The 16,988-nt window shown below is 41.6% G+C and overlaps 1 protein-coding gene across 8 annotated transcripts; it reads left to right on the forward strand.

Annotated features, from left to right (window-relative positions):
• The first annotated feature begins 994 nt into the window (after positions 1–994).
• On the forward strand, positions 995–16,822 carry RPE (ribulose-5-phosphate-3-epimerase). 8 transcript variants are annotated; one of them, XM_030327734.1, is made up of 7 exons: positions 995–1,203; positions 1,875–1,906; positions 7,977–8,056; positions 12,472–12,611; positions 13,226–13,360; positions 14,056–14,142; positions 16,341–16,822. In XM_030327734.1, the coding sequence occupies exons 1-7, from the start codon at positions 1,093–1,095 to the stop codon at positions 16,461–16,463; spliced, it is 708 nt and encodes a 235-aa protein (XP_030183594.1). In that variant the 5' UTR covers positions 995–1,092; the 3' UTR covers positions 16,464–16,822. The 8 variants fall into 8 exon arrangements, with proteins under 8 accessions (XP_030183594.1, XP_030183595.1, XP_030183597.1 ...); XM_030327735.1 differs by having other exon boundaries at positions 1,875–1,894; XM_030327740.1 differs by having other exon boundaries at positions 1,167–1,214.
• The last annotated feature ends 166 nt before the right edge of the window (positions 16,823–16,988 follow it).

Consider the following 16,988-nt stretch of genomic DNA (forward strand, 5'->3'; position numbering starts at 1 on the left):
AGGTACCCAGGTTTGATTTCTCTGCCCCGATTATGACCTGATGCAATGACCAATAGATTTCCCAAGAGGAATGTGAAGGAACTGGTTGCCCTCTAAACATGGCCAGGACCACCACGGGGTCCAAGTTACCACTTTCAATCAATTACAAAGTGCCCATTCCCTACCATCTAAGGTATGCTCTTGCTAAATCCTTTTTTTTCCCCCCCTCACGGGATTTCCCCCCACCCCCTTTTCCTGACCCAATGACCTTAGACACATTTGGCAGAGGAACAGACATGCCTACTCTCTTCCAGATTGGGTCCGAACAGTAAAAAATGTATTACAATTTGTCAACGAACCTCCATAAAAAGGAAAAACAAAAGAAAAATGAATAAGGATGAGGGCCAGAAGCCAAGAAGGGGAGTAGTAATAATAATCACCACCATTTTGTACTGGGCACGCGAGGTCTCGCGCTGAACGCATTATCTGGATTCACCTATCTGATCCTCACAACAACCCTAAACGCTGGGTAGGGGTCCTAACAGATGAGAAAACGGAGACTGGGAGAAGTGACCGCCGGGTTACCCAGTTAGTACCTAGAAGAGCGACGATTCCGCCCTAAATGTGACTCCTTCAGCTCCTAAAAAGAATTCAAGGAGAAAGCTATGAGAAGAAAGGATTTATTTGTTCCGTTGTTTTACAGGCAAGCACAAGCGCTGGAGAGGAGAGGACAGCAGCACAGGTGGAAACAATGGAGAAGCAAAAAGTGAAGTGAGGGCAAGAGCCGAGAAGAAAAGAACCCGGGGGATGTAAAGCAAAAAAAGATTTAGAAACTCTTCGAATTCGGCGAGGGCTGGGAGACCTAAATACTACTTCAAGAAGGAAGACGGAAGGAAAGAGGCAAGGGCCTGCAGGCGAGAGGCCCCACCCCTAAGCCCTCGGGCAGACAGCCCCGCCCCCGAGGGGAGGAGGGACTTCCTCCCTGCGGGCAGCTGCTTCCGGTGGAGTCCGGAAGACGCTATCGGGAAGGGACTAAAACTGCGCAGCCAATCGGGGCGACACTTTCGTCTTACCGGAGGACTCGTGGGTAACTTGCTCTTGGGAACCAGCACCATGGCGTCTGGCTGCAAGATTGGCCCGTCCATCCTTAACAGCGATTTGGCCAATTTAGGGGCTGAGTGCCTCCGGATGCTGGACTCTGGGGCCGATTATTTGCACCTGGATGTAATGGACGGGTAACTCCGCGGGGCTCGGGTCAGGGTTGCCGCGCGGGGCGGGCTCGGCGCACCTTTATTGAGTGCCTTTTGGGTGCACGGCGTCCCTGTACCGCGGAGCGCCGCACTCTGAACGCGGTGCTGAAAAGGGGACTTGGGGTGGGAGTCCTGGAGGCCCTGGCTGGAGCGAACCTGAGGCGGCAGCCTGGGCTGCGACCGCGTCCCAAACCCCACTTCTTCCCCTCCCCCCACGTAACGTGTGGCCCTTAGCACTAGGACCTGGACGCAATTTTAAATCTCTTGGACGCGTCTCTCATTTTCAGTTAGAGAAACTGAGGCCCAAGGGGATAGGCATGACTTGCCCAAGCTCATATAGCTAGTTAGTGGCAAAGCTGGGGAGACAGACTTGCGTAACGATTAAGAGCTTGGTACCTGTAGCGAGATTGCCCGAGTTCTGCCATTTGATGGATCACCTGGGACAAGCCACTTAACCTCATTGAGCTTCAGTTTCATTATGTGAAAAATGGGAGTAACAATAGAACCTACCGCTTAGGCAATTTTGGAAGATGAAATGAGCCAACATGTAAAGCATACAGTGCCTGGCGTATAGTAAGTTCTCAATAATTATTAGGTGTTGTGTCATTGTTCGAATTTTGATTTTCCTGTTTATTTTCTCTTCAGGCACCCTGCTCTTCAGGGAGGTCAGTTTTTTTGTAAGTAATTTTTAAGCACTGTAGTTATAGCACATAATCGATATTGTTCAGAGTCAGTATGATGCTAGTTTAAGTTGGCTATAAAATGTAGAGTCTAACCTTGAGAAGACAGTAGGACTTTCAGGATTACACAACATTGTGACAGAGTTGCAAATTGTATTTTCTTGGGTTTGCCAAGTAGTTCCTTGAGCCCTGCTGATAACTGGCCTTAAAGCAGTAACAGCCATTACTTTGGGTTCTGGGTCAAAAAATAAATTTAAACAGGTAAAATTTCTGTGTGGCCTCGTGCAAATTTGCAAATTTGTTTTATTTACAAAAGATGATCAGTTACTTCCTGTTCTTTTTAATGTCACTCCTGTTACAAGAGTTTTGTCTTTCTCTGTTCTGTCTGGTTAAATCTGTTGTTTCTCTTTTATATCCGACTCAGTTATCATTAAGTATCCCAACTGATCACGGCAAAGTCTTTACTTTAGAGTCTAAGCATTCTAGGCTAAGTGTGTAAGATTGGTAAGTATTACCTCGCACGAAAGCTTGATTTTTATTGTGTTATATACATAATTCATATTCATAGTTATGTACACGTACATAATTTTTGAAAGCTCTGAGCTTTCACAGGTAACTGGAGGGTGTACCTCAAAGATGGGTAGGTACATTTTCATGTCTGGGATACAGATTTTGTGTCTGAGACCCCTACCTCAGGATAGAACAGGCTACATGTGTACATGTGTAGTCTGTTTAACACAGAAAGCAATTTGGTGTTTTAAGTAAGTCTTGGGCCATATTTGAGTAACTGAATGGAGAAGATAATTTTTTCAGTGCACAAATCAAGAATATTAATGATAACAGTAGTAGCTAATATTTTTGAGCACGTAAGTGTTTTCAATGTTCTTTGTGAATTAACTCACATAACCTTATGAGGTTGGTGCTGTTGTTGTCACCAGCATTTGACAGTGGGGAAATGGACACAAAAAGGTTAAGTCACCTGTCTGAGGTCTTCTAGTTAGGAAATGGTGGAGCCAGGATTAGAAGCCTGCAACAGCTTGTGTGGTCTCAGAAGTTAAATGTCTTCTGTGGGCTCTGGGCTTATCAGGAAGGATTAAGACATTCTCTGTCCACAAAGACCTAATAATTTATACAATTACTTTTGTTGTCTATTTTCCCATCTCTCCTGCTGTACTGTAAGCTCCCTGAAAGTAGGGTGTCTTTGGCTCACCTCTGAATTCTCTGCAGGTAAAGCACGGTGACAGGCTTAGTTATAATTGGTTGAATGAATGATTGGCTCTGTCATAAGAGAGGGATGTCTGATGAAACACCTTGTCCCCTCCCAGCCCAGTGGCAGACCCTGAGCTGATTAAGATACACATATTTGTTTTTTACTGGCTCTTTTCCCCCTTTGCCAAGTAACATCTTGGTTTGACAAAATTAAATTCTCCAAACACCATTTTAAAACCTTTCTCTTTTAATCTTCACAACGTTTTGAGCTCAGAGGTATTTTGATCCCCTTTTGTAAAGGAGGAAACATTTAGGGAGTTTCAACCTCTTCCCGATGTCCCACCAGAAGAGGCAAAGCTAGCTGAGCTGCATTGTTTCCTAGGCCAGGTGTGTGAAAGTGGGGGCGTGGACTCCCCTTTCTAAGGTAGCCAGCCTCAACTTACCTTCTCTTCAGGTACTGCCTCTATGCTGTTCTTTTTCCTGGTCCCTTTAAAAATCTCTAGTATTCTAGTTTGGATGCACCTGTTGTTTCCCCTTTTCCCCTAAGGTCCCCGATTTCTCTCCTGATTAAAACTGAATGTCTTCATCTTGAAGGTCAGGAACAAGTTTTGGGAATACTGTGGGGGGTGGTGCACTAGTATGGTTGGATATTTGAAAAAAAAGGACAAATGAATTCTCTGGAAAAGAACATTGGAAAGCATATAAACCTGCCATGACAGGACAGTGATCAGAAATGTGCTGTTAGTCCTAAGTGTAGGAACAGAGCAAATATGCAATTTTTTTTTTAAGTCTGTTTCTAACGTTTGTTTATTTTTGAGACAGAAACAGAGCATGAACGGGGGAGGGGCAGAGAGCGAGAGGGAGACAGAATCTGAAACAGGCTCCAGGCTCTGAGCTGTCAGCACAGGGCCTGACGTGGGACTCAAACTCACGGACTGCGAGATCATGACCTGAGCCGAAGTCAGCCGCTTAACCGACTGAGCCACCCAGGCGCCCCGCAAATATGCAATTTCTAAATTAGTTACCAGGATTTAAAATTGGGGAGATTTCACATGAGTACTGGATTGCTGACTTTTGAAAAACACCCAAAGATTTGCTAGCACTTGGTCCACAGCCTCATGAGGCCACAATGGGCTGGAGCTGAATGGCAGCCACCATCATTAACCAGGCTAGATGTTCTTCAATTGTCTTCTGTCTCCATCTGCCCTATATTGCTCCTCTGTGTTTTTTGCCAGCCCTTGGAAACATGAGATTGTGTTTTCTGATTCACAGGGAATGTTTTCTCATTACAGACTTGCTCCATTTATTTTTTTTTTTAAATTTTAATGCTTTTATTTATTTTTGAGAGCCAGAAAGAGCGCCATCAGGGGAGGGGCACACAGAGAGGGAGACACAGAATCTAACACAGGCTGCGGGCTCTGAGCTGTCAGCACGTAGCCTGACGTGGGGCTTGAACCCATGAACTGCGAGATCATGACCTGAGCAGAAGTCGGATGCCCAACTGACTGAGCCACCCAGGCACCCCAACAGTCTTGCTCCATTTTAGATCAACTTTAATCCTCCGTTTACCATCTTTATCTTGAAAGATCTGGTAAAGGTTTTATCTCTCTGAAATTGATTGTATGACAATTGGAAACAGCTTCAGGTTGATGAGAGAAGATGATGAGAGATAAAATAATTATATACCTGTGCTGTAAACAGTTATAGCTTAATCTCACTAAGTCTCTGGGGAAAAGGGATACTTTTTTATTGTATTTTATTTTTTGCAGACTGCAGAAAGTACCTTTAACAGGACAAAGAAAAAGAATAATACAATGGTGAAGCCGACTGCTTTGATGATATTTCTCTTAGAGTGAAATAATGTATTTTCCAAGCTGGTCTGATAAGAACTCCCAAGGCTTTGGCGTGTCTGGGTGGCTCAGTCAGTTAAGCATCTGAATGTTGGTTTCGGCTCAGGTCATGATCTCTTGGTTTGTGGTACTGAGCCCCGCGTCTGGCTGTGCCCTGACAGCGTGGAACCTCCTGCTTAGGATTCTTTCTCCTTCTCTCTGTCCTTACCCTGTGCGCATGCACTCTTGCTCTCTCTCTGTCTCTCTGTCTCTCTCTCTTTCAAAATAAACATAAAAAAAGACCTCCCAGGGCATTTGTTGAGAATTCAGATTCCCAGGTCTTCTTTAGTGTCATAGGGTTGGCATAGAGCCTGTAAGTCCTTTTGTGATACGTGGTCCCAAGGTTACTGTTGCCTGGCAAATTTAGGACCCCTTCACTTCATGCTTGGGTTTGTTGCCTTTTTCTGTTTCAGCTTAACCATAAACCTTTGGTGTCTTGTCAGGGTATCAGTACCTTTCTGTTCTTCTAGTGTTCGTGGTGAGCCTAGAGCACTGTAGTACAATTAGTCATGCAGCTGGGGGAATCAGTAGTGTTACATGATCTGCTTCTGTTTCCCAGTGAAGTAAAAAGTATATTTATTCTGTTCTCCTGTTTTCTCAAGATGTATGTGTTTATTATGTCTGTTTAATTATAAAGGCAACCTAAGGTTGAGCAACAAAAGTACTCTAAGGCCATGCAGCAAATTAAAAGAACAGTGAACAAAATCCCGATTTTCATTCCAGAGCTGTATGATACCCAGTAAGCCTCCCTGTCTGCTTATCTGACCCTCACCTCTGAGTTCCAGGTAAACATAACGAGCATCTTATCCGTGCCCCTGGCAGTCATTGCTCTGAAGTGAAACGGTGGAATGGTTTCTAGATACTAGAAACCCTACCTTCAAGGACCAAAGTGTTTGCAGGTGTCCGTACCTGTCCACCTTACCTGGTCCCTCTCACATGTGTCCTGAATCCTGACTCGTCTCACCTCCCCCTGGACTTTGTTTTTTTGTCGTTATCAGTGGAGGGACAGATGAGCGTAATAGGTTAAGAGCCTGGACTTTGGAGCCAAGTTGCCAGTGTTTAATGCCTGCTTGTGGCACTTCACAGGCTGTGTGACCTTGAGTCTCTCTTCCTTGTCTGTGATATATGGATTATAGGAGTACCTGCACCATAGAGTTGTGAGGTTTTAATGAGTTAGTATATGGAACGTGTTTAGAATGGTACCTGGCCTGTGTAAGTTTTAATTTTTTTATTAGCATTCATTGGTCTGCCATCTAAGCTTAAGGTCTTAACCGTGGTTTATTCTCTTTTGAGCTCCTCACATCTAATGAGTTCACAAGTCCTGTCACGCGTTATCTGTCGTCCTTTCCATTCTCATTGTTCCTTGCCCAGGCCGTCTTCCCACTTTATTATTTCCACTTTATTTTTTATTTTCTCATTGCTTTGTGTGTTTTTTTTTTGTTTGTTTGTTTGTTTGTTTTTTTTAAGTAATGTCTGCTATGGGCCTTGAACTCACAACTTCGAGATCAAGAGTGACACACTCTACCAAATGGGCCTGCTTGTTTCTTGCTTTAAAACCTCACTTCATATTTACAGCAGGATAGAATCCAAACACCGAGCCAGGCATTTGATACCCTTGATGTGACATATTCTGCCTCCTGTTCTTTTCACCCTCACCAAGCCGAACAGCACCACCTCTCCCCCACTTTGAACACAAGTTGCTTATTTTTGCCTTTGCTTCATTTCTTTTCCCATCTTTACAAATTCTTTGTTCTCTAAATCTCGTGATCTTCCCTTCTTTTCAAGTGCCATACTACTTGCCTCATATGGCCCACTTGTGGCTTTACCTTTTCTTGCTATCCTCATACAGGGTAATATCTACTACCTTTAACCAATAAAGCCCCGAGTTCAGTGACTTAATGTTATAAAGTTCAGTTATTCACGTAACAGTTCAGCTTGAATGTCCTTCCATGAAGAATTTCAGGGACGTAGTCTCCTTCCATCCTGTCACTCTGCCAGCCCTTAATGGCTTCTCTATTGGCAAAAGGGTGAAGTGAGGGCAAAAAAGGAATACCGCTTAAGCTCCTGGCCCTGCAGTGACACGCATCACTGAAATTCACAGGCCTTTGGGGAGAACCAGCTGCACGGGCCACCTGGAGGTCAAGGGAGTCGGCTCTCCCCAACAAATACAACAGCAGGGCCAGGGATTCCGTTGGGTGTTAGCCATTTCTCGCCAATGAGATTATAAACTTTTCTAGGGTAAGCAGGAACTCCCGTATCATGGTACTTGCATAGAGGGGGTTTTGTTACATATTGAAATGAGCTAGTGATAGAACAGAAGGACAAGCGAGTAGGTCAGTGGCATGAAGTACTTTGGGGTCAGATGTCAGGAAGACTTACTCTGAATCCTGCCTCCGCAAATTATTAACAGGGTGACTTAAGGAAGTTATTTTTCCTGTGTTCTTCAGATGGGGCTATAACAGCATCTACTTCATAAGGCTGATGAGAAGATGAAGTAAGGTACAACACCTGGCATGCTGGAAACCCTCAGTAATGGGTGGTTAAACTGATTTAGTGCCCACTGAATGAAGTGGATTAGAAGTGGCCACAGGACGCCCATGACAGACTAGGATTTGAGAGACCCATGTCAGAGTCCAGAACTTCCTAACTAGTGTGTGACTTGGGCAAGTCATAAAACTTTTGGAGTTTGGATTTGGTTGTCTTTCCATTTTTACCTGTTGGATTACAAACGATGGAGTTAAATCTTGTGACACTGTCTGATTTTGTTGAAATATCAGGGAAATACTGCTTTGTAAAACTGAAATTACTGAGATATTTTTAGTATTTTTTAATACTGATGATGTTAAATACTACATGGAAAAATACTGCAATCACAGATGGTCCCATTTACCCCTATCAGAGTGCTTTTGAGAACAATACAGAAATTGAATTGAAAACATTTTCAGAGTAAGATTTTGTTTGTCTTGTAGGCATTTTGTTCCCAACATCACCTTTGGGCACCCTGTGGTAGAAAGCCTCCGAAAGCAGCTAGGCCAGGACCCTTTCTTTGGTAAGTGGGTGTTACGCTGTCTGACGCTGGATGTGTTGCTCAAGTAGATGATTGATCTCTCAACCTCCAATTTCATCTGGAACCCCCAACCCCCACCCTGTGCTGGGTCTTCACTGGCTGCTTGTAATAAGCCAAACTCTTTCTTGCTTCAGGGCCTTGGCACTTTAGCTGATCTCTTTGCCTAGAAAACTGTTCACTTGGCTGGCTCTGCTTTATCTTTTGGCCCTGAATTACTGGCATTTCCTCAGGGAGAAGCCTTTCTAAGCACCCCATCCTAAATTAACCTTTATCCAGTTATCAGACCACCTTCCGTATTTTCTTTTTCAAACTTCCTTCAGTCAGATTACTTTTGTCCTTTACAGCAGGGATTTAATACACTTTGTTTTACTGTGGTTTTTGTAGAGCTAAGCATAAACACAAGATTGGGGTTTAGTGTAATTGTTAATTCTCGTGAACGTGAATTCAGTCCACATGTTGTTACTGCTCTTTTAAGCTAAGTTAGCAACGGCTTGAAGCTGACAAATGTCTCGTACGTAAGGAGTTGAACAAATTTTTATAAATAATGTTCTTAAGTACCTTGGAATTTAGTAAAACTTAGGTATTTTTTATTGGCATATTGTAGGCCGATTTTGAGAAGGATTCTAGTTGTGCTGTCCCATGTGGTTGTCCCTACCCACATGTAGCTATTTAAAGTTAGTTCAGGTTAATAAAATGAAAGATGAAGCTTCTCAGTGGCATTAACCAACCATATTGCAAGCTCTCAGTTGCCACATGAGTCTAGTGACTGTTGTACAGTGCCATTCTGGAACATTGCCCTCGTTGTAGGAAGTTCTCTCCGTCAGAGCTTCTTCATAGGATCCATCTACTTTGCACATAAGAAAGGGTGCGTTACCACGTAATTTATGTGGCATGAGGGAAACCATGTTCCAGCAGCTTGTTCACCATTTTGAAATTTTCAGATAATGGAATGTAATCCTCTGATGATCTGGACTTTTTTATTACATTTTAGAAAATGAATTTTCCAAAATAAATTTGTTCTTATGAATATCAGGTGAATGAAATAAGTAGCCATGTTTGCCCCCACCGTGCTGTGGCCACAGAGTCCTCTGCATCTGGCTTTGTATGAATTTAAAAGAAGTTGTTTTTTTTCTTTTTTTTTCTTTTACTTGGATTCCTCGCATCACTACTCAGTGCTATTTGTGTCTCCTACATTTGTGCCTCTCGTATCAATCCTACTGCTACAACCACACACAGTCTGCTCTTTCTTTCTGTTTTTAGTTTATTTGCTAATAAACTTGCTACTAATCAGTCTGTCTAGAAGTGGGTCTACAGTAAAGATGAATGGACTCCAAATGCTTTAATGTTTGGGTTTTGTGACTTTTGCTTTTTATATTAAGACGTGTTTTTTTTGTTTGATTCTTGGATCTTGGTTGTTGGATAATTCATGTGTACATTCTAAGAAGTATTTCACAAGTTGCATGCATAACTGGTACAGTTCTGAACTGTTCAGTCTCAGTATTGAGTGGAAATAACCAGTAAGCAATCAAGTGATAGGGAAAAAGCTATTATTTTTGTGCTTTGGTTTTGGGTGTTTTGTGTTGTTTTGTTTTTGTTTTCTTTGCTCTCATCTAAATCTGCGGTCTTCACGTGTGGTCTGAAGACCCCAGGAATCTCTTGCGGGTGGAACATGAGGTGATGACTACTTTCATATTACAGCGTTATTTGTCATTATTTGTGTGGATGGTACAAAAGCAATGGTGAGTTTGTCTGTTGGTTCCTTAGCCTGAATCAAAGCAATGCTATTGAACTATCCAAGTTGTTGTTAAATTATTCTTCACCACCATGTATTCATGGTACATATCGTTGAAGGTCAGTACAAATTATTAACTACAGTAAATCTGATGGTTGGGTGCATTTCTTTTCATGTTTTGTGTGCCAAAGCAGGAAGTACATATGAAGTGCTTCTGCAGTATACTGTGTGATGATGGCTTTCTCAAGGAAAACCCACTTGTGCCACTGAGTTGTGAACTGAACTGGCTGCCTTTTTCACGAACACTTATCTTCACTGGAATGATAAACTGATAGATGAACTATGGTTATCAGACTTCAGTATTTTACTGACATTTTCTTGAAAGTTAACTAAGCCTGTCATTTCAAGGAAGATGCCTCATTAATTATTGTTTCCACTGATAAAATTAGAGCTTGCAAATGAAAATTTGAATTTTGAAGAAGTTGTATCTGCTTCTGTGAGCTTATTAGCTTTCTCCTGTTTACAGCTGTTGTGATAAAATCTGTGGTGTTGCATAATTTCTGATAGCAAATAATAAAACGTGTCACTCTTTGGAAGTCCTATGTAATGCAGCAAACCAGTACTGCAGAGATCCATTCAAAGTGTACTAGGACAGGCCAGTGGCTTTTAGTGTAACAAAGCTCAAAAAGTTCATTGGTAGAGTTTACAGATTCCACATTGCAGCTAACCTTTATTAAAGTCCTACTTGCTGAGTTCTGGGGTAGAAATAGAAGAATATCCACACTGGTCTGAAAAGGCTATCAATGTACCCCTCCCTTTTCTGTGTACTTTTTTCCCTTTTCTTCATATAAAACAACACATTGCAGCAGACTGAATGCAGAGCACATGTGAGAATATGGAGGTCTTCTGTTAAGCCAGACATTAATGACTTGCAAAAGTATAAAATAAGGTCACTCTTAAGTTAACATGTGATAGATTTATTATTATTTTTAAATGAGTTCAGTAGACACTTAAAAATTGCTTAGTTTGAATTTCTAAAACATTTTAGACAGTGTTAAATACAGTTCACATCAACATCGTTTTGGAGGTCCTCAGTAATTTTTAACAGTGTAAGCGGAGGCTGATGTTGGAACGTTCGAGAACTGTGACCTCAGTATGTCACCTACAGGCAGATGACTCACTGAACTGGTCGCTCCCTGAACACTCTCCATTGAGGGTTCCCAGCGGTGACCGCACGCCGGAGGAGGACTGGCATAGCAGTCTGTTAACGAAAGGAATGAATAGATATTTTAAAGCAGATTGATTTTTCCTTACTTATAACACAAAGAAAATAAGAAACACCAAATAGAGTTTGTCTTTTAAAAACAATGTTTTACCTATTAACATAGGTTCTATTTTTGTCACTTGTTAGTTTAGAAATACAAACTTTAATCTCGGCTTTGTCAAGCAGTATTCCCTTTTCCTGATATTTTTCAAAGCCTTATTGCATTTTATGGTCTTAGTTGAGTCTAGAATTCTAGACATTTTTTCTTTAATGTAGCTCAGCTGTATCAGAGGTATGCTTCCTCTAGCAAAAAACAGACAAACTCAAAACTCTTCTTAGCATATCTGTCTGACCTAGGAGTATTTACTGTTTCCTTCTTGACAGCAATATTTCTTGACTTAACCACTTTTAAGCCGCCCTCTTCTTGTTAAATGGTCTAATGTTTCAAGTCAAGAACCTTAAGAAGGCCACCCCCACTCTCCCTAACGGATCCCTGTGATTTGAGCTTTACAGTTAGGATGTGTGTCAGACCTGCAGTTACCATGTCCTTCCCTCGAGACCCGTCCCCCGTGGTGCAGTTTTCGGGCTCCCCTCCCCCTGCACATTGGCCTGCAGCAGCTCCCGCTGCCATAGCTGCAGAGCAGACCCAGAATCCTGCCACTGCTTGCCAGTTTCAATCACTGCCAACGTCATTTCTTCCTGGGTGACTACTGTGGCTTTCCAGCTTAGATCTTGTCACCTCTCCGCTCAGAATCCCACAGTGCTCCCCCCCAATCTCGTTCAGAATAAAGCCCAGTGGTCTGCAGAGCTCCAGGCTGTGGCCCCTCATCCCGTGCCCCTGTGATCCTCCTGCCCAGCCACGCTGGCCAAGCTGCCAACCCAGTGTGTGTTGTATTAACGTAGTTTCTTTATGGTCTGTCCCCACCCCCCACTAAGAATGTAATCCCCATAACAGCAGAGATTTTTGTCTGTTTTTTATGCTCTGTCCCTGGGGTCTAGAATACTTAATGATGCAGTAAGTGCTCCATAAGATATTGTAGAATCACTTTATTTAGCTTTCTTATAAATGAGAAATGAAATCTGCATAGATAATAGGACTGTTGAGAGGTTTTTTTAGACTAGCATTTCCTGGACCTAGGTTTCCTGAATTCTAGTCCTTTTCATATATACCATCATATGCCTTTTGTGGAAAACTGGTTTTTTGAGAAATGAGTTTAACTCAAACTGTATCTTCAAGTCAAAAGGAGGCTAGCAATAAATACAGCAGTGTCATTATTTAAGAATTCTTTTAATGCCAAGTAGTTGATATCCAAAACAGCCAGAACTGCAGGCTGGCCTCACCAGTATGGGGCAGGTATCTTCCTTTCAGTAGTATTCAGGAGATGTGTCTTTTCTTTCTAGATATGCACATGATGGTGTCCAGGCCGGAACAGTGGGTAAAACCAATGGCTGTAGCAGGAGCCAATCAATATACCTTTCATCTTGAGGCTACTGAGAACCCTGGGGCTTTGATAAAAGACATTCGGGAGAATGGGATGAAGGTGAGGGGCCAACAGTGACCATAACGTTTTAATACTCTTCACTCTTGGTGTGGACGTTTCATTAGAAGACAGGAAGTGATAGGCAGAGAAGACCAGACTTGAGCAGTTGTTTTTTAGCTGAGAAATCAGAGTTGAAGTATAAGTTGTCTGTTAGACAGGATTTCTATGTTCCCCTAATGTTTTCTGAAAAGTACTGCCTTTTAGGAAGATTTACATGTGGGTAGCCTTGTTGACTCTTTTAAAAAATAGTTTGAATAACTTATGCATTCCATTTCTGTGTATATTCTACTCTTTAAGAATAGATATTTCTAGGGGCGCCTGGGTGGCTCAGTCGGTCACGCATCTGACTTTGCCTTGGGTCATGTGCTCACGGTTCGGGGGTTCAGGCCCCATGTCGGGCTCTGTGCTGACAGCTCAGAGCCTGGAGCCTGCTTTGGATTCTATGTCTGCCTCTCTCTGCCTCTCCCCTGCTAGCACTCTGTCTCTCTCTAAAATAAATAAATATTAAAAATGAATTTTTAAACGATAGATATTTCTACTGGGTCTGACATGCCATATTAATATAATGTGGAAATAATTATTAATGTGATGTAGCAAATTTGTCTCTGTTATAGGTTGGCCTTGCCATCAAACCAGGAACTACAGTTGAGTATTTGGCACCATGGGCGAATCAGATAGATATGGCCTTGGTTATGACAGTGGAACCTGGGTTTGGAGGGCAGAAATTCATGGAAGATATGATGCCAAAGGTAAAGAAATATTTGGTTTTGGGGTGAGGCTTTTATAGTGTGTGCACATTCGGTAAGCCTGTATTGAGCCACTTGTGTATTTAGCCATGTCCTGTTCTGAAGATGGTGGGGGGGGGGGGATGCCTGCAGATCCCTGGAGTATGGTGTGATAAATGCTGTATGAGATTTAGCGTGGAAATCAGGAAAAATATCACATCTTAATCTTGAAATTTTCTGTCAAAGGCATTATCCCTGTAGCCTTTCGATCTCTTGGGAGATCTCTTTTCATTGAACATTGAGGGTTTTTTCTTTGTCTTGTTTGCATGAAGTATATTCTCTGCAAAGCCATGACAAGTTCAGTGCCATTCCCCCAGAAGAATAAGCCTTGCTTTTATGAAGCTGGATTTGTTTCAGTATATTAAAAAGGAAGGTATCCCTGATCATAATTTGTATTAGTAGAAAGTTAACTGTGTGGTGGGCACCTGGCCGTCTCAGTTGGAAGAGCATGCAACTCGTGGTCTCTGAGTTGTGAGTTCGAGCCCCATGTTGGATATAAAGACTACTTAAAATAAAGAAAGAAAAATAAAGTTACTGTGTGAGACACTTGGAATCCTGTTTTAGTGGCTAGTATTTGGCTATTTGATTTTTTATTTGGTTGTTTTTCCCCTTAGGAAATATCCACCTTAGGAATCACTTATTTCTTCGTGTATATCTAGGTTCATTGGTTGAGGACCCAGTTCCCGTCCTTGGACATAGAGGTCGATGGTGGAGTAGGTCCTGACACTATCCATAAATGTGCAGAGGTGAGATTGCTCTTCAGGTCACAGCTGAACTGGTCACAGACCAGTTTCCTATCAAATGTAATGTCTGGAACATTGTCTTGTGCGCCAAACAGATTTCCTGTGTTTCCTAAATTGCCTTTCTTTCTGGGAAAGGTATTTTTTTTGTTCAAATGTAGAACATTGAGAATAAAGAGCAATAAGTGAATATTCTCAAATCACATAATCATTAAAAAGTAAGTCCCAGTTATCTCATTAATGCTGAAGGAAGTTATTTTTTAAAAAAGAATATGCTGAATGCCAGCCTTTGGGAGATCATTAAGTTCTAGGCCTTGGAGTAAGACATTTTTCCAAAATAGGGAAAGAAAATCTCTACCTGCTTATAAAGTGAAAAGATTGTGATTTTGTATAGCTTAGGTGTATTAGTTACTGGTTTGTCCCTTGTAAAAACTGACTGGAGCCATTTCTGATGTAAATTTTGGTCTGATTTCTGGATAGCTGTGGTCCTCCTCTACGTGAGGGGGGATGAGTCTTCCCAAGTAGCCAGCTGAGCTGAGTTAATGAAGCCCTGAGCTTCCCAAGAGGGTGCCAGCCCTTCCTGTAACACTGCAGGTCATTGAAGTTTATGTGGCCTGTTTTTATTTAAGCAACATGGTCTAATCTGCACTTTAAGTTTTTTGTATAAATGCCACACTTTTCTGCTTGATACTTGTCAAAAGCCGTGGCCGTGAGGTACTTCTGGAAGAGGAGCTGACCGGGTGATTAGTGAACGTATGTCCTTTGACTACTTGTGGATTTCTTGTTACTGAACTGTGCTGTGCCTTTGGGCGTTTTTCCTGCTTACATTAAAACCATGTTAGGCTGTAACCCTACAAAACTAATTTTTTTTTACATTTTTGGAAGGAATGTTTTTGGAGATGTGCACTGTATCACAGAGTGACGGTGTCTCCTGGGAGGAATTTTCCTCCCTTCTGCTGCCTCTCCCAGTAGCCTCCTGCCACTTTGTTCCGGAAGTGGATCACGTGACAGATTGGGTTTCCCTCAAGTCAAATCCTGGGAGTGCAGAGCTAAATTTGGACTTCCCTTACTTGCTTTTTCTCTTTGATTTCTTTGTTTCCACATTTAAAAGTATATTGAATATCTTTTTTAAGCCCTTCAAAGCCTTTCTGGAATACAGTGAAGTAATACATGAAAAAGTGCTTCAGTCTTTCTGACGTCAGAAGGAGAAATTATTTAATGTTGCTGTATTTTATAGTTTCACACTTTAGCAATAATGGTCTATCAATTCCTTCACAGTTGACCCTTGAACAACGTGGGTTTAAACTACCTGGGTCCATTTTTATGTGGATTTTGTTGTTGTTGTTATAGTAATGTAATTGTATTTTCCTTATGCTTTTCTTGTCTTTTTTTTTTAATGTTTATTTTTGAGAGAGAGACAGAGTGTGAGCGGGGTAGGGGCAGAGAGAGGGGGAGACACAGAATCCGAAGTGGGCTCCAGGCTCTGAGCTGTCAGCACAGAGTCCGACATGGGGCTCAAACTCACAAACTGTGAGATCCTGATCGGAGCTGAAGTCAGATGCTTACCCGACTGAGCCACCCAGGAACCCCAATTCCTTCTGCTTTTCTTAACACTCTTCTCTAACTTTATTGTAAGAATACAGTATGTAATACATGTACCAAATATGTGTGAATCAACTGTTTATGTTATTGGTAAGGCTTCTAGTCAATAGAAGGGTTTTAGTAGTTAAATTTTGAGCGAGTCAAAAAGTTACTCACAGATTTTTGACTGCACATGGGGTTGGTACCCGTAACCCCTGCATTGTTCAAGGGTCAACTACAGAGTCCAAAGATTAAAAGATAATTTGTTTTTTAGTAGCCTTAGGGGCACTGGCATATTTTGGAAAAACTTTAATAAAGTTGAGGATTAAAAGATTTTTACATCTTTTTTTAAATATTAGCAAAGATTCAATGTCGTTTATTTAAAGGTGGTTATTAAAAAGCCAGTGATTTCTTAAATACATTTAAAAATCATTTTATGTTTTCATTTGTTAAGCATTTTATTTGTTCATGGAACTAGACTGTTTGAAGTCTGTTCATCTCAAGGTAGCTTTCGTGCATTTAAAGCACTGACGAATGCAAGGGTAGAAACTCTAGTCCAGAAATTGTTTTAAGCTTCTCTGCGTCTTCCTTTGAAGGATAACCTGAGTGTTTACTTCTTCCAGGCAGGAGCTAACATGATTGTGTCTGGCAGTGCCATTATGAGGAGTGATGACCCCAGATCTGTGATCAACCTGTTAAGAAATGTTTGCTCAGAAGCTGCTCAGAAACGTTCTCTTGATCGATGAAACCGTGAGGAGTTCAGTGTTTACGCTCATGAAATCTTTCTCCTGGAAAACAAGAATATCGACTACCAAAACATACCACAGTTGAAGCAGGGCTGTTTCTCTGAGCAGCTGTTCATTCCAGTGACTAAAATCTATCCTGCAGAATGTTCCAAGAGGTTAGAAATTGGTGTGTATGTCTCCATTTTTAGTGATGGAATTTAAAGATTAGTGTGGTAAAATACCATTTTTACTGGGAGACTTGATTTTTATAAGAGTAAAAATATGGCTGTATTAATAGGGTTATAAACAGAAATGTGTCTTAATGCCTACTGAAGGCATACTAGCTACTATGAAAAAATATTTTTTTTCTGCATTTTAAATCTTCTCGTTTCTTGGTTGTTTTTCCAAAGCAAAGGAAGTCCTTATGTTTTTCCTGTTTCATGTCATTTTTGATTTGTGTGTGTGTGTATGAGAGACAATATGAGTAGAATGGAAGTAATTTGCTTCTTAAACTTTATCTGTTTTTTATTTTGTACCTTATATTTG

Source organism: Lynx canadensis, chromosome C1, assembly GCF_007474595.2.
Source record: "Lynx canadensis isolate LIC74 chromosome C1, mLynCan4.pri.v2, whole genome shotgun sequence".
In the NCBI taxonomy this organism is placed as follows: Eukaryota; Metazoa; Chordata; class Mammalia; order Carnivora; family Felidae; genus Lynx; species Lynx canadensis.